Genomic DNA, 18255 nt, shown 5'->3' with positions numbered 1-18255 from the left:
AGAGTATATATAAATAATGCGAATGTATATTTATACACTCAGGGATATACCTGTTTATACACTGTATGAATAGAACTGCGTTTATGTGTTCAACCATAAATGTATTTTGATGCTTTGGCAACATAAGATGTACCTTAGCATGCCAATAAAGCGATTTGAATTGAATTGAATTGAATTGAATTGAATTGATTTGATAGACGGAGACAGGGAGATAGACGGAGACAGGGAGATAGACGGAGATGGAGATAGACGGAGACGGGGAGATAGACGGAGACGGGGAGATAGACGGAGACGGGGAGATAGACGGAGACGGGGAGATAGACGGAGACGGGGAGATAGACGGAGACGGGGAGATAGACGGAGACGGGGAGATAGACGGAGACGGGGAGATAGACGGAGACGGGGAGATAGACGGAGACGGGGAGATAGACGGAGACGGGGAGATAGACGGAGACGGGGAGATAGACGGAGACGGGGAGATAGACGGAGACGGGGAGATAGACAGAGACAGGGAGATAGACAGAGACAGGGGGATAGACAGACATGGAGAGAGAGAGAGACAGAGAAAGACACAGACAGGGACAGGCACAGTGAGAGAGACAGAGAGAGAAACAGAGAGAGAGAGAGAGAGACAGAGAGAGAGACAGAGAGCGAGACAGAGAGCGAGACAGAGAGAGAGACAGAGACGGAGACACAGATGAGAGGGGGAGAGAGAGAGAGAGAGAGACAGAGACACAGACGAGAGGGAGAGAGACAGGGGGAGGGACAGGCAAAGAGAGAGAGAGGCAGAGAGAGACAGAGACAGGGAAATAGACAGAGACAGGGAGATAGACAGAGACAGAGAGAGAGACAGAGAGAGAGACAGAGAGAGAGACAGAGAGAGAGAGAGGCAGATAGAAAGAGAGACAGATAGAGAGAGAGAGAGAGACAGAGACAGAGAGAGAGAGAGAGACTGAGACAGAGGGAGAGAGAGACAGACAGAAAGAGAGATAGAGAGACAGTAGAGAGAGACAGAGATAGAGAGACAGAGAGACAGAGGAGACAGAGAGAGAGACAGAGAGAGAGACAGAGAGAGAGAGAGACAGAGAGAGAGAGAGACAGAGAGAGAGAGAGACGGAGAGACAGACGGAGAGACGGAGAGAGAGACGGAGAGAGAGAGAGACAGATAGAGAGAGAGATGGAGAGAGAGATGGAGAGAGAGAGAGACAGAGAGAGAGAGAGAGAGAGAGACAGAGACAGAGAGAGACAGAGACAGAGACAGAGAGACTGTTAGATCCGTGTGTTAATGGAGACACGGAATGCAGGAGTTGGTTTAACAAGTCTTTACTGAATGGAGACAACCCAGAAACTGAAACTACAGAAGTCTGCTAGGGCCTTTTATACAGGGGTGGTCACTGCCGGTACTGCAGTCTGAGACCAGTTATTCCCTTAAAGGTACATACACAACAATTCCTCCCCTTTTAGATAAACAGTACACAACATTCATTTAACAACTAAATAATAACTAATTACAATTACTATTACGGTTGCTAGATACATTGGTTGAAGTTAAGCAATTATAAGTTCAGTCTTTGAGGAGGCTTCCTGATTCTGTCTGGATAACGCCTCTTTGGGATATCAGGTTCTTCTGGCAAGGTTGAGTCGGGATCAATGTCGTTGTTTGGTTCGTCTGCTTCCAAAATCACCGATTCTGCGGTAGATGCAATTGGTACTTCGGTTTCATCGCCAGGTGTATCAGATCGTGGTGTGGAGTTGACGTTTTCCAGTGACTCTAGAATCTGGTCAGCATGGCGTCTTCCAATGCTCTCTCCAACGTCCACGGTATACATCAGAGGTCCTTGCCATGTACAGATCGTTCCTGGCTGCCATTTCTCTGTGCGGTAGTCCCGGGCCAAAACTGGTTGCCCTATCTTAAAATTCCTGGTCGGCCTTTCATTCATATTCTGAAACTGCCTGTTCTCCACATCTCTTCTGACGTTTGGCTTAACCAAATCCAAGCGGCGTCGTAGTCTTCAATTGAAGAACATCATGGCTGGAGTTTGGTTGGTAACCGCATGTGTCGCATTCCGGTAGGCAAACAAGAAGTTATCCACCTTGTGTTGTAGGGGTATATCTTCATTACACATTGCCTTGATAGCCTTCTTGAATGTTTGAACAAACCTCTCGGCCAATCCATTAGTGGCTGGATGATATGGGGTGGATGTGTAATGCTTAACACCATTGTTCTTTAAGAGCCTCTGGAACTCTTCAGACATAAACTGTGGTCCATTGTCAGAGAAAATCTGTTCAGGCAGCCCATTCCTGGCGAATATGGTTCATAAGACTGTGATAGTTTTTTCTGTGGTGGTTGAGGACATTTTTATTACCTCTGGCCACTTTGAATGTGCATCCACTGCAATTAAAAACATCGAGTCCATAAAGGGACCAGCAAAATCAATGTGCACCCTTTGCCATGGAGATGAGGGCCACTCCCATGGATGTAGAGGGGCTTGTGGTGGGGCGTTTTGGACCTTCTAGCATCCTGTACAGCTCTTGGTCATCTCTTCGATTTCTCTATCGATTCCCGGCCACCACACAAACGCTCTGGCTAAGTTCTTCATTTTTACCCCTCCCAGATGACCCTCATGAAGCTCATTGAGCACTCTATCCTTCAATTTGGGTGGAATTACTACTCTGGATCCACACATCAATGTTCCTCGGCACACTGACAGCTGTTCTCTTCTCGGCGAGAATGCTGGCAGCAATGGTTCGCCATCTGCTGGCTATCCCTTCACCGTTAAATCATAGACCCAGGAGAGTGTCGGGTCATTTCATGTTTCCTTTTCTATGTTTGCATTCGTCACAGGGAGACATTCGACTATAGTTGAGTGGAATAACTCCACTGGATCCACTGCCAGTTCTTCTTCCACCGTCGGCAACGGTAGGCGCGACAATCCATCAGCATTCCCATGCTGTTTAGTTCCTTTGTTCTCAATGTCATATTGGTGTGCCCCTAGGAAAAGGGACCACCTCTGTAGCCGTTGTGCCGTCCTTATCGGTACGCCCTTCTGAGGGTTGAAAATGGAGACGAGAGGTTGATGATCCGTTAGTGGAGTAAATTTCTGACCGTGCAGGTAGTGATTGAACTTCTTCACCCCCCACACCAAGCTGAGGGCCTCTCTGTCAATCTGGGCGTAGTTATGCTCGGCTGAAGTTAACGAGCGTGACGCAAAAGCTATCGGCTTCTCAGAACCATCAAGGAATTTATGTGATAGTACCGCCCCAATGCCGTAGGGAGACGCATCACACGCCAGTCTTATCGGTAGTGATGGGTTGTAGTGAGCCAATACTTCTCTTGAAGTGATTAGATCCTTACTCTTCTGAAAGGTCCGCTTACATTCATCGCTCCATTTCCATGCTACTCCCGTTCGTAGTAGGGCGTTCAGTGGATGCAGAATTGTGGACAAATTCGGCAAAAACTTATGGTAGTAATTCACCAATCCGAGGAACGACCTCAGTTGCAACACATTTTCAGGCGCTGGAGCCTTAACTACCGCTTCAATTTTGTCAGGGGACTTATGCAACACCTCTTCATCAATCACGTGGCCACAATACAATGTCTGTTTCTTAAAAAACTCGCACTTGGGGCGATTGGCTGGTAGCCCATGTTCACGTAGTCTAGTGAGCACCTGCTCTAGGTTGGCAAGGTGTTCACTGTCATCTTCACCTGTCACTAGGATGTCGTCCAAGTAACACTGAGTCCCCGGAATCCCTTGCAGGACTTGTTCCATCGCTCTTTGCCATATTGCCGGAGCTGATGCTACTCCGAATACCAGTCGATTATACTGGTAAAGACCTTTGTGAGTGTTTATCGTGAGATACTTCCTAGAATATTCTTCAACCTCCATCTGCAAATATGCTTGTGCTAGGTCAATTTTTGTAAAATGCTTCCCTCCAGATCGTGAGGCGAAGATATCTTCTATCCTTGGAAGAGGATATTGTACTGTGTGAAGGATTGGGTTCACAGTCACCTTGAAGTCCCCACAGATGCAAACCTTCCTTGGCTCCTCAGACTTATTGTTTAACGTTTTCTTCATGACTGGAACGATGGGTGTCGCCCACTCGCTCCAGTCTACCTTAGATAACACGCCTGCATTCTCCAGATTCTCCAGCTCTGCCTCGACGGCTGGGCGAATTGCATATGGTACCGGTCTTGCTTTGAAAAACTTGGGAGTTGCATTCTCCTCTATTTTTATCGAGGCGGTTACGCCTTTAAGAGTGCCCAGTTCTTGTTGAAATACCTCTTTGGCGTCAGCTAAGATTGTTGACAATCATCCAGGAGTGACGTCGTCATCCTTTTTACCAGCCACCGTCAGTGCCTGAATGGAGTGCCAGTCTAAGCTTATCTTTCTGATCCATTCACGTCCCAATAACGGTGGTCCACCATCTTGCAGAATGCAGAGATACAATTTCCGTATTTTCTTGCCGTTGTATTCGACAGGCACCCTTATTTTTCCTCTGGGGTATACTTTTTGCCCCGTATACATCCTCAAGACAATGGATGTCTCTCTCAAGGGTATGTGTGAGAATAGCCGCTCGTAGTCTCGTCGATTCATGACGGTTAGAGCTGATCCTGTATCCAATTCCATTTTGACTTGGGACCCTGCTATCGTGAGGGTGACCCAAATGGTTCAGTGATCCTCTTTTGCGATTACGTTGTGAAGTTTGACACAGCTTAGTCTCTTGTTCCTGGATTCACTATCGCTCATCTGGTCTTCGGAACTACTGTCCGTCATCTTTTGTACTTTCCTGTACGGTTCCTTTGTAGCCTTTTTGTTGTCGTTGGTCTTCTTCCCAGACCTGCAAACTCGTGCAATGTGTCCCATCTTTCCGCATTGCCTGCATATTTTGTCCTTGGACCAGCAGTCCTTCTGGTCATGGTTTGTTCTGCCGCAGCGATAACATTTTGCAAATCCCCGTGTCATTTAGTGGGTGCCGTATTCCTGTGGCTTTTGTTGTATTTCCGCAGCTCCCCTTGCTGCTGCTTCGTACGATACTGCCATGCTGAAAGCCTTATCTAGCGTCAGCTCTTTCTCTGAGAGTAACCTCTTCTGGGTTCCTTCACTCAGGAGTCCACAAACAAATTTGTCCCGTAAGGTATCTGCCAGTCCTGCTCCGAACTGGCAGTGCTTTGATAGCTTGCGTAGTTCCGTAAGGTAATCAGCATTGCTCTCATTTTTATGCTGATTTCTGCTGTGGAATTTAAATCTTTCTGCTATCAGCAGCGGTGTAGGATTTAGGTGTTCCTGTAGGATAGCAACAATTTTGTTAAAACTCTTCGCCTTCAGTTTGGCTGGAGTAATCAGGTCCCACAATAGGCCGTACGTTCTTGTGCCCATTAAATTAAGCAATACCGATGCCTTTTTTTCATCGGCTATTTCGTTTGCCTCGCAATATACCTCGACTCTTTCCACATACGTGGTCCAGTCTTCTATTGCATTATCGAAGGCAGTGATATCGCCAGTCTTTGGCATCTTAAAAATCTAAAATGGCACCTCCCGCGCTTTTCCTTCGTCCCCGATGGATCAAAATGGCGCCTCCCATGCTTTTCCTTCTTCCCCGCTGAGTTAAGATGGCGCCTCCCACGCTTTCCCGCCGCTACCACTGCTGTCAATGCTGTTGCTGGTGATTATATTTATTTTACTATCCTGTAATGGCGACGCCCTATGGTCTTCGCGCCTCCCCGATCGCTGCTGCCGACGCCGCTCTCCGCGGTATTTTTATTTTTCTATCGCGCTTCAATATTTGCTCCGTTAATTGAAGAACCGTTCCCGTCATGGAGCGGACCCTCTGGGACACTTCCCTCCCTCTTCTCAGGTCCGAACGCTGCCCGGCTTTGAAGCACCGGCCGCGCCCTGTGTGCTCCACCCTCTCTCAGCTTCCCGACTCGCTGCCCGGCCCCGTTGCAGAGCCACCCGATCGAGCTCTAGCCCGCCGCAGCCCAGGAAGGATCAGTGCACTACCTGCCACCCAGCCCGATTAGCTGGGAAACCACAGACTGGAGAACCAAGCCTGGCTCTCGACAGTCTCTCCTGCAACTTTTCAATTCGATGATTTGGAGGGCGGTTGCCCACGGTCGACGCCCGTTTCTCGAGTTTCTTTGGATTTTTTTTTTCTTTCTTCTGGCTTCGACCTTCAATAACGTCGTCTGAGGTGCTGCCGAGTTGCAGGTAAGTTCGTTTCTTACTCATCGCCACTGTTACATCCGTGTGTTAATGGAGACACGGAATGCAGGAGTTGGTTTAACAAGTCTTTACTGAATGGAGACAACCTGAAAACTGAAACTACAGAAGCCTGCTAGGGCCTTTTATACAGGGGTGGTCACTACCGGTACTGCAGTCTGAGACCAGTTATTCCCTTAAAGGTACATACACAACAGAGACAGAGAGACAGAGACAGAGAAAGAGAGAGACAGAGACAGAGACACAGAGAGAGAGAGAGAGACAGAGAGAGAGAGACAGAGAGAGAGAGAGAGAGAGACAGAGAGAGAGAGAGAGAGAGACGGAGAGAGAGACAGAGAGAGAGAGTGACAGAGAGAGAGACAGAGAGAGAGAGAGAGAGAGGGGTTCCTTATCTCACCATATATTCTCCATCACGGTGCAAAAGCAAAATACTGTGTCTGACCTCCTGAGGGTTTCCAGTATTTCTGGGGGCTTTTCTCCATCACAGTGTATTGTGATCTACAATAAATGGGCCAAGGAAGAGATCTGAGCCTTAAAATATCACGGTTCAGATGTGGTCGACAAGACATTGAAGTGAAGTATAACATGAACAGAAATTCATGATTGACTAAAGGATGTTTGTGTAGACTTTCACACAAGGTCAATCCAGTTTTGGTCACACTGAACATTAACACTTTTATATCTAAACACACTGTAATCCTCTCTAGAGACGGTGTCTGGAATTGTCCAGCAGCCCAGGTTTGCTGAATCAATAAAATAATTACAAATATTCTCATTTCAAGTTAATTATATGCTCCAAATTCTTGAGTAAGTGTGGCTTACAAATTATCCCCTTCACACAACAGGAGAGAAAGTATATACAAGTAGTTATCAGATAGGCAAATGGAAAAGGGATAAACAGTCAGGAGGATTGAAAGAAACTGAGACAGAGGAAGTAAAGGACTAGGTCAGTGAACTGAACAAGAAAATGTAATCAACAGCTTCCAGCAGTTACACATGCAGAACTGGTCAATATCAGTGATGTCATTGATTATATTTCTACCTGATCAACAAATAGATTGGGTAAAATTAAAATCATTCTGGTTAAAAACATAGAATGTAACCCTGCGTGTGGTGTGGTATAACTGTGCCAGTCACTCCGATTGATGGGGTCGATATCCTTAGAATAGGATCCCATGAAATTATTGCAATTCTACATTTACAGACTCCGCTTATGTAAAGATTGATCTGTGCACAAAATGATTCTCAGGTACCAACATTTAACTTCAACAGTTATCGTATTTATTATAAAAACAGAAAATGCTGGAAATATACCGCACGACAAAAAGCACCTGAAACAAGAAAAGACAAGTTAACATCTTGGGTGTCGACCCTTCATCAGAACTGAAAACTGAAATATAAGTAAATCCCTGAGTAGAGGGGGAGAAAGAAAAGGGGGAGAAGAAATAACAGATGCTCCAATCACAGAAAACATTAATGGGCTGAATGACCTGCTAACTGCAGGAAGTGGGACTAAGTGGTGTCAAATCCCCTGGACCCGACAACCTGCATCCTAAGGTTTTAAAAGAGGTAGCTGCAGAGATAGTGGATGCACTGGCATTAATCTTCCAGAAATCCCTAGAATCCAGAACAGTCCTCACGGATTGGAAGGTAGTAAACATAACCCCGCTATTTAAGAAAGGAGGAAGAGAAAAGACGGGGAACTATAGGCCAATTAGCCTGACATCAGCAAAATGCTAGAATCTATTATTAGGGACGAGTAACAGGGCACTTAGAAAATCGTAATATGGATAGGCAGAGTCAACATGGTTTTATGAAAGGGAAATCGTGTTTGACCACAAGGATCAGTGCTTGGGCCTCAGCTATTTACAGTCTATATTAATGACTTAGATGAAGGGACTGAGTGTAACGTATCCAAGTTTGCTGATGATACAAAGTTAGGTGGGAAAGTAAGCTGTGAGGAGGACACAAAGAGGCTGCAGAGATATAGACAGGTTGACTGAGTGGGCAAGAACATGGCAAAGGGAATACAATGTAGGGAAGTGTGAAGTTATCCACTTTGGTAGGAAAAACAAAAAAGTAAAATATTTTTTGAATGGAGAGACTGGGAAATGTTTGCATTCAGAGGGACCTGGGTGTCCTTGTACATGAATCACTGAAAGTTAACATGCAGGTACAGCAAGTAATTAGGAAAATAAATGGTATGTTAGCTTTTGTTACAAAGGGATTAGAGTACAAGAGTAAAGAAGTCTTACTACAGGAGACTTCCCGATATCCGGCACCGATGGGACCGAGCAGCTGCCGTTCTATCCAAACTTCCGGATAGACCAGCGCTGATGTTGTCAGATACGGAGGTTTTCATCTCCGTATCTGACAACAAACACTGTTGCTTAGCAACAGCTTGTAAACACTCGGCCCGTACCTTGGAAGCATCTCTGAAGCTGTTGCTAAGCTACAGAGACGCTTTCCAGAGCCTGGCTGTTAAAAAAAAAATGCTAGTGGATGCTAGGGGAAGAAAAAAACCTAACAAAAACGGCTGCTGATTTCTGCCGTTAGATCGAAGTTTCCGGACATACAACCTCCGGATAAACCAAAGTTTCCTGTACAATTATACAGGGCATTGGTGAGGCCACACCTGGAGTACTGTGTACAGTTCTGGTCTCCTTGCCTAAGGAAAGACATACTTGCCTTAGAGGGAGTGCAACGAAGGTTCACCAGACTGGTTCCTGGGATGAGGGGATTGCCCTATAAGGAGAGACTGAGTAGACTAGGCCTATATTCCCTAGAGTTTAGAAGAATGAGAGGTGATCTCATTGAAACATATAAAACTATTAAGGGGCTTGACAGAGTTAATGCTGCGGAAATGTTTCCCCTGGCTGGGGAATCTAGAACACGGGGTCACAATCTGAGAATAAGGGGTCGGCCATTTAGGACTGAGATGAGGAGAAATTTCTTCACTCAGAGGGTTGTGAATCTTTGGAATTCTCTACCCCAGAGAGCTGTGGATGCTCAGTCGTTGAGTATATTCAAGAGAGAGGTCGATAAATTTTTGGGAACTAAGGAAATTAAGGGAGATGGGGATAGTGCGGGAAGGTGGAGTTGAGGTAGAAGATCAGCCATGATCTAGTTGAATGGCGGAGCAGGCTCGAAGGGCCAAATGGCCTATTCCAGCTCCTATTTGTTATGTTCTTATGAAGTCTGAAATGTAAACAGAATATGCTGCAAACACAGACCTCACCCACATTTCATGTCACCTCTCACTGCAGTATTTTATTAATTTCTTGCCAATTTCTACCAAATCTTGCCTCTTTTCCTTGTGAAAATCTTTCCCATGCATTCTCCCTATCTTAGCTGGCTCCACTCTTTGCTTCTCTTAATGTCCTTTCATTGCCTCACTGACAGGATCTTGTACAATCGAACAGGTTCTCCCTTTACTACGGAGCAGTTTTCAGTTCATTGAATGCAGGAACTTTCTCTCTGATTAAACTATCTGTGGTTTGTTTGTCTCTTTATTCCGCCCTGCAAAGAGTTTTACTTATCTTCCAGTCTTCAGTTCCGAAGTAGGATGTAACTAGAACACGAGTCTGTTTTTTGAATGCAGACTGACAAAAGCATAAAATGCTATAAATACATTTAATTCAGAATTCCAAAACTCAGTGTTTTTTTCTTTTCCTTTTATTTGTCCCATTATTTACTGACATTGAGAGGAATGTTTCATCATCCTTACAGGTAACTGCAGTAATCATGTTTATTTTTAAACCATTCTTTTGGTGAATGTTCTTGTGCTAGTTATAGTTTGGGCTTTCCATTACCCTCTTTATTGGTGTGAACATCAAATTGCAGTTTCCATAAGCAGACTGTGTGTTCTGTGCAGAGCTCAGAGACTTCGAGGACTCAGACCAGGTATCAGCAGTGACTCAGTGGTTGCACTCTCACCTCTGAGTCAGAAGGTCATGGGTTCAAGTCCCAACTCCAGAGACTTGAGCACAAAATCCAGGCTGACACTCCAGTGCAGTACTGAGGGAGTGCTGCAGTGTCGGACAAGACATTAAACCGAGGTCCCGTCTGCCCTCTCAGCTGGACATGGATTTCAATCTACAGCACAACACTAGAGATGTTGGGGGTACACCAGGAGACCCTGAGAAGGGAGAGATGTAGCTTTTTGAAGGAAAAGCTACACAGAGATTTGCATTTTAGGAAGAGTCATGGAGAAAATTGATAGAGAAGTCAAGGAATCCCAGAATGCTCAATGACAGAATCAGGCCATGTCCGTGCCTGTGTCTTTTATTTCGATGTGAGGGGCTGGATTCTCGCCAGTTGCTGGATTAGCCCACGTGTCTCTGCCACTAACCCACTGATGTCCTGGGGCCCTAATTATTCAAACAGGGCGAGTTAGGAGCAGTGATAGTGCTCCTCATTGAGAGTCTGAGTTAGCAGGGAGGGAATAGAGCACTGTTGCAGCCTGTTAATTAAAGGACAGGTGACTTCTTAAACAGCAGGAAACACAAGTGGCAAGAGGTCTGAAGGAGTAGCAGGAAGGACGCCCTGATTCTTTGATACATCGGTGGAAGTGTGTCAGCTTTTATTCATTGAGAGCACTGCGCTAGAATTGGTGTCCTCCTGTCTGTGGCTACTGGTTTTGTACCACATTCTCCCCTTCCTGTGCAACCTCCTCATGCTGTGTGAATGGATATTCTTCCCCCGTCTTCTTCATCATCCCCTTCCAGTGGCAACAAGCTTGTCTTCACTGCGATATTATGTTGTATGTAGCAAGCTGCAGTGATTCTGGAGACTCTCGACAATCTGTATTGCCGGGCTCTACAAGGTTTATCCAGGCATCGAGAAACCGGGCAAAATCCCTAGTCTTCTCTATCGCAGTTCTTACACTGACATGGGCCTCTGTCTGTAGAAACCTTACTGCAGTTGTAAGCCATGACTGCTGGGGATAACCCTGACCACCAATCAACCATTTTGATATTTGGTTTGAGTCACAGGAGCTGGTGTGGTAGATTAACACATGAAGAAAGCATCAAGATAGCTGGCTTAATATTCAATATTAGATATGGGACATCACACACTAGCTCCACTTGAATCAAATTAAAGCATTACTTGTTCATGATACTGAGCAGGTTTTCATACAGGGCTTTGATATGTATTCAGTCAATTGCTCCTTGTACCTGTGGGGACCCTGCCAGTCTGTAGCATTGGACAGCTCGTCCTCATTTTTCTGGTTCCATTGGGAAGAAAATGAAAATGGTAATCAACCCTGGTGAGCGAGTATCCCCCGCCCCAATATAATGGTGGTGGGATTAATTAGGGTTGGGTTTGGGGCTTAAGTTGGGGAAAATGGAGTGGAAGGGTTGACCACCCACATTGTGGTGGAGCAGGCTCTGGGTGGACATTCAGGAAAGGCCGCTTTGTGCTGAGGAGAATTATGGTGTAATTTTAAACCAGCAGAGTTGAGGCAGTAGCACTTATTGCCTGTTTAACTCAGATTAGTGACCCACAATGGGAGGTGAATCATCAAATTCTCATCTCCCATCTAGATTTTTTGCCAATAATTTTAAATCTATGACCTATGGTTATTGACCATTATTAAATCATAGGTCAATCCAGACAAACAAATTCCACTGTCCCACTCACTCCCCCTACACTTTAATATACTTCTTTTCAAGCAATTATCTAATTTGCTTTTGAATAATTTACTGACTCCGTTTCCCCTGTCCCTGGTGTCTAGTGTTACTGAAGACATGGGGGGTATTTAACATTTAAAAGGTTAAATTCCCAAATGTAATAAGAACATAAGAAATAGGAGCAGGAGTCGGCCGTACAGCCCTTCGAGCCTGCTCTGCCATTCCATGAGATCATGGCTGATCGTCGACCTCAACTCCATTTTCCCGCCTGATCCCCATATCACTGGATTCCCCTAGAGTCCAAAAATCATTCTCTCTCAGCCTGGAATATACTCAATGACTCAGCATCCACAGCCCTTTCGGGTAGAGAATTCCAAAGATTCACAACACTCTGAGTGAAGAAGTGGTCTTAAATGGCTGACTACTTATCCTGAGACTCTGCCCCCTAGTTCTAGACTCTCCAGCCAGGGGAAACAACCTCTCAGCATCTACCCTGTCAATCCCCCTCAGAATCTTACATGTTTCAATGAGATCACCTCTCATTCTTCTAAACTCCAGAGACTATAGTCCCAATCTACTCAATCTCTCCTCATAGGACAACCCTCTCATCCTAGGGATCAATCAAGTGAAACTTCGTTGCACCACCTCTAAGGCATGTATGTCCTTTCTCAGATAAAGGAGACCAGAACTGTGCACAGTGCTCCAGGTGTGGTCTCACCAAGGCCCTGTACAATTGTAGTAAGATTTCCTTACTCTTGTACTCCAATCCCCTTGCAATAAAGGCCAACATGCCATTTGCCTTCCTAATTACTTGCTGTACCTTCATGCTAACTTTCTGTGTTTCCTGTACGAGGACATCCAAATGCCTCTGAACACCAACATTTAATAGCTTCTCACCATTTAAAAAATATTCTGTTTTCCTATTCTTCCTACCAAAGTGAATAACCTCACATTTCCCCACATTAGACTCCATCTGCCACATTATAATCCACTCACTTAACCTGTCTATATCCCATTGCAGGCTCTTTGTGTCCTCCACACAGCTTACTTACCCACCTAGCTTTGTATTGTCAGCAAACTTGGATACATTACACTCGGTCCCTTCATCTAAGTCATGAATATAGATTGTAAATAGCTGAGGCCCAAGCACTGATCCTTGCAGCACCCACTAGTTACAGTCTGTCAACCGGAAAATGATTCGTTTATCGCTGATTGATCGTGAGCTTTCAGAAAACCGGCCTCCAGCAGCAGCAGTTTTCAGTTTTCAAATGTAGCTCCTCATGTCCCTTACATTTCTGACCAGTCTACTCTCACCTAAAGTTGGCTCCCTATTCAAGCGGGAAATAGTATTGGCACCAACTCACAATATGGAAATAGCCAAGACTCCAGGATTTGGGACAGGGACACATCCATGGGGCAGGCAGAAGTTCAGCACAGTCCACATCTGCCCTGAAAACGCTCCCACTGGAATTTCTGCTAATTATTCAGCAAAAATGTCAAATGGAAGCTGATCAGATAATTATGTATTGTAACAGAAAAACGACCAGTAAAATCTAGTCAGTTACAAATACAATGAGATATTTATTATAAAAAGACAGGTCTATTCTACTAATAGAGAGAGCTGTTTAATAGCTGGTGTCAGGAAGCTCACACCCACCTGTATTAATCACCGTCAGCATCTTTCTCCACACTCTGTACTGCAGTGACCCAATGTACTTCCCCACATTTATTAAAGGGTAAACCTTCTGCGGCTCTGGGAGAGTTCGCTTCGCTCTGGAACAGGAGATAAAGGTCAGTGTTGGATCATTCCAGGGTGGACGAGAGATGTTAGAAATTCAATTATCGACTCAAATCAAGGGTGTCAATTATACCTTTTCTCAGTTTCCGGAAATTTCTGCGGAACAAGAACAATTATTACTATTTGTGTTTAGAGAACATTTTATCACAAAAAGAAAGTAACAGACTGGATTCCACAGAAAAGTACATTCTAAATATAATCTTCTTCTTAGGCAGTCCCTCGGAACTGAGGATGACTTGCTTCCACACTAAAAATGAGTTCTCAGGTGACTGATGAGTCCAATGCGGCACCTACAATCTCTGTCACAGGTGGGGCAGACGGTGGTTGAAGGGGGAAATTATTGGACTGCCTCTTCCTGTCCTCACTGTACTGTGAGTTACTCTACAACATTACAACTGACTCAATCTGACTGCACAACACAACTCAGAGCTACAATCCAATTGTAAAATCCTGAAGAGTCTCAAATTCTTAGAATTAAAATATTATTTAAAGAGAGTCACTTTAATCTATTCAAGTTGTAACTTGCATGTATCCTTTGCCCAAAGGAGATGAATGTATCTGTGAATCTAGACCAGTGTTGTCCAATAGAAATGGCTGACTAGCCACAGGTGTGACCAGAGAGACACCGTTTTAACCACGTGAACTAGTTCAGTAGAAAACACCTTACACACTCACACAATATCGGTACTTCACGTGTATATTTACTGAACAAACATCTTTCACCAGTCAGTAATCACAGAAGTAAAGCACTCGCAACAATCACAAAACACTGGCACACTCTGCTTCTCATCTCACCATTTTACCATCAGATGCACAAAGAGGTTAAAGTACACTTGCTTAATGCGTGTGAATATAATTATTGAACTATTGGGTGAAAGCTCTGCCTATCTGTGTATCTGACCCTGTGCAGAGCTCTCTCCTGGACAGAGTCAGTACAGTTCCAGCCAGGCAGGAGCCAAGCAATGTGAACACAGTCCTGCCTGGCTGATCCCGGACTGTAGTTACCGCTCTCTGACTAGCAGCTGCAGTGTAAATGCACTCTCGGGGGAGAATGGTCTGACCGTTCGGAGGGGTTTCTTACTCTGTATGAAGTTTATTTCCCTCAATGTTTGATTTAATGAAACTGTCCCCTTATAATATTTCATAGCAAACAAGCTCCAAATTTAGGAACTTCCATGTTAAAGTGCTCTTGGGTGTGAGACAGAAAACCAAAGGTCACAGGTGATTGGTCTTATTTTGGTTAGTGAGTGAGTTTTATATTAGTGAGTGAGATAGAACAAGTCCAGCAAACTATAGACCAATTAGCTGAACGTCAGTAGTAGGAAAGGTAATGGAATCCTTACTCAAAGATGTAATATAAAAACATCTAGAATCTGAAAATATAATGAAGAATAGTCAGCACTGATTTCAAAAGGGAAGGTCATGCTTGACCAACCTTATTGAATTCTCTGAAGTAACAGAAAGAGTAGACAAGTGGAATTCAGTAGACGTAACATATTTGGATTTCCAAAAGGCCTTCGATAAGGTACCGCATAGTAGACTCGTGACTAAGGTCAGAACATGTGGAGTCAGGGGGCAAGCAGCAGAATGGATAGCAAGCTAGCGACAGAACAGAAAACAGAGAGTAGGGGTTCAAAATAGTTACTCAGATTGACAAAAGGTGTAAAGTTGTGTTCCACAATGATCGGTGCTGGGACCACTGTTGTTCACCATTTACAGAAACCATTTGGACTCGGGAATTGGAAGTACAATTTCAAAATTTGCAGATGACACCTAATTGGGGATATAGTTAATACAGAGGACTGCAATAAAATACAGAAAGACATTAATAAACTTGCAGAATGGGCGTGTAATTGGCAAATGAACTTCAATTTAGGCAAATGTGAGGTGGTACATTTTGGTCGGAAGAAAAGGAGGCCACATACTCCTTGGAAAATAAATCTAAATGGGGAAGAGAAACAGAGGGATCTGGGGATACCAGATACACAAATCACTAGAAGTAGTGACACAGGTTAATAAGGCCAGAAAAACAAACAAAGCACTGGGGTTCATTTCTAGAGAATTGCGAAGCAGAGAAGTTTCTTAAACTTGTATAGAACCTTGGTTAGACCACACTTGGAGTACTGGGAACAGTTCTGGTCTCCATATTATAAAAAAAAGATAAGAATCACTGGAGAAGGTGCATAAAAGATTTACTAGAATGATACCAGCACTGAGAGGTTGCACCAATCAGGAAAGAGTGAGCAGGCTGGGGCTCTTTTCTCTAGAAAAGAGAAGACTGAGGGGTGACCTGATGGAGGTCTTTAAGATTATGAAAGGGTTTTGATAGACATAGAGAAGATGTTTCCACTTGCAGGGGAGACCAGAACTAGGGGCCATAAATACAAGAAAGTCACTAATAAATCCAATAGTGAATTCAACAACAACTTACATTTATATCGTGCCTTTAATGTAATAAAACTTCTTTACCCAGAGAGTGGTGAGAACGTGGAACGCGCTACCACGTGGAGTGGTTGAGGTGAATAGTATAAATGCATTTAAGGGGAAGTTAGATAAACCCAAGGGAGAAAAGAATAGAATATTTTGATGGGCTTAGGCTACGAAGGGTGGGAGGAGGCTCGTGTGGAGCACAAACACCAACATGGCCCTGTTGGGCCGAAAGGCCTGTTTCTGTGCTGTAAATACTCTAATTCAATGTAATATTCTAGGTTTTGATGGCACACCCTGCACGGTCTTGAAGACTGTGTCAAAGAGGGTCGAAGGAAACAATAAACAAATACAGGAAACTTTGGTTTATCGGAGGTTGTATGTCCGGAAACCTCGATCTAACGGCAGAAATCAGCAGCCATTTTGTTAGGTTTTTTCCTTTTTTTTTCTTCTCCTAGCATTTTTTTTTTTTTTTTTTTAAAAACAGTCAGTCTCTGGAAAGCCTCTCTGAAGCTGTTGCTAAGCTACAGAGACGCTTCCAAGGTACGGGCCGACTATTTACAAGCTGTTGCTAAGCAACAGTGTTTGTTGTCAGATATGGAGATGAAAACCTCCGTATCCTTCAACATTAGCGCTGGTCTGTCCGGAAGTTTTCATAGATCGGCATCACGCCGGTCCCGTATATCGCGAAGTTTCCTGTAAATAGATACCGTTAAAAACTTGATGCTGTCCTGTTCACTCAGCTCTTGTTCAATATCCTGAACAGTAACCGAAAGCGATGAGATTTCCTCCGTTATTTTCTCAATCCTCCCCTTCATCTCCTGACTGTTTTTCTCTTTCTCCAGTTTCAGATCTTCCAACTCAATCCTCTCTTCCTCACGGAGAAACTGGTGAAGTTTTTCAAATTCTGCTTTAATCTGTTTCTCTGTCTTTACGCCTTGGTCCTTTGGAAAATAGTGAGGAGATTGAAAAAACAAATGAGCATTTTAAAAAGGTTGTGCAGCCTGTGCAGTTCTCTTCATACAAGAATCTTTTAGAGAAAAACATTAGCTGCTGCAGTGAAATCCAGTTAATGGGGACCAGATGATAATTTATTCAGAAGAGGGAGCTCTAACTGAGGATCGAGCTGCTGTATTTTCTTTAACTCCGGTTGTGTCTGTGCTAATTCAATGATCTGCTAAATTGAGATTTTACTTTGGTAATGGACATCCAACGGTTCAAAGAAAAACAAATCGTGATTGGAAAATATACAACAAAGTGACATCAAATGTACCTGAATGTGGGTTAATGTTTCCACATAATCACTTTTTACAGCGTCACATTCCTTCTTCTTGTCCTGGACCGGCTTCAGTAAGGTTCGCAGTTCCTCCTGAACAAAGATCAGTTAATTTGTACACTTTTGTGCCATAAACAGCTGAAAATTAAATACCATCTAGTTTAATCAATGAAAATTCTCAGAGCATTCATTCCCTCGAATATAGAAGATTAAGGAGTGATCTAACTGAGGTGTTTAAGGTGATTAAAGGAGATGAGAGGGGAGATAGAGAGAAACTATTTCCTCTGGTGGGAGCGTCAACAAGGGGGCAGAACCTTAAAATGAAAGCCAGGCCGTTCAGGGGTGATGTCAGGAAGCACTTCTTCACACAAAGGGTAGAGGAAATCTGGAACTCTCTCCCCCAAAAAGCTGTAAGGCTGGGGGTCAATTGAAAATGTCAAAACTGAGATTGATGGATTTTTGTTAGCAAGAATATTAAGGGTTACAGAACCAAGGCAGCTAGATGGAGTTAAGATACAGGTCAGCCATGATCTAACTGACCGGCAAAACAGGCTCAATGGGCTGAATGACCTGTTCCTGCTCCTATGTACAGCTCTCAGACTTTTATGGGGCCTCTTTTTCTTCACATTCAGCAGTTTCTGAGATAGATTTTCAGCTTGCTGTCTGGCATAAAACTGGCGTTAGGGATCGGCCGCCCGCTACAGGAACCACCTGATTCCATATCCTTTGCATCATGAATGTTTGATCCGAAATATGAAGTTAATAGAGAATTTGTGAGGCTTTTTTTTTAAGCTTATTTGAAGTACTGGCCAGAAATTAACTCGACTATTACTGTACTTACTCTTGTTGAATCCATGCTGTTGAAACCTCTTCTTACGAATAAACAACCATGCCGTAGAC

At 44.1% G+C, this 18255-nt stretch overlaps 1 protein-coding gene across 1 annotated transcript in view; it reads right to left on the bottom strand.

The window, feature by feature from the left end:
• LOC147096203 (zinc-binding protein A33-like) overlaps positions 1-18255 on the bottom strand; it is a 45871-nt gene that overhangs the window by 9266 nt on the left and 18350 nt on the right. The window contains exons 3-6 of the mRNA XM_085975072.1: positions 17353-17448; positions 16790-17023; positions 13726-13748; positions 13512-13627 (exon numbers count right to left, since the gene is read on the bottom strand). Of these exons, the coding sequence (XP_085831198.1) occupies positions 13512-13627; positions 13726-13748; positions 16790-17023; positions 17353-17448 (469 nt within the window). The remainder of the gene's footprint in view (positions 1-13511; positions 13628-13725; positions 13749-16789; positions 17024-17352; positions 17449-18255) is intronic.

This window comes from Somniosus microcephalus, unplaced genomic scaffold (genome assembly GCF_052327205.1).
Source record: "Somniosus microcephalus isolate GS21.2 unplaced genomic scaffold, FLI_Smic_1.0 unresolved_chr1, whole genome shotgun sequence".
Taxonomy (NCBI): Eukaryota; Metazoa; Chordata; class Chondrichthyes; order Squaliformes; family Somniosidae; genus Somniosus; species Somniosus microcephalus.
Note: the sequence above shows the minus strand (reverse complement) of the source record. Positions and strands in the feature narration are given on the sequence as shown.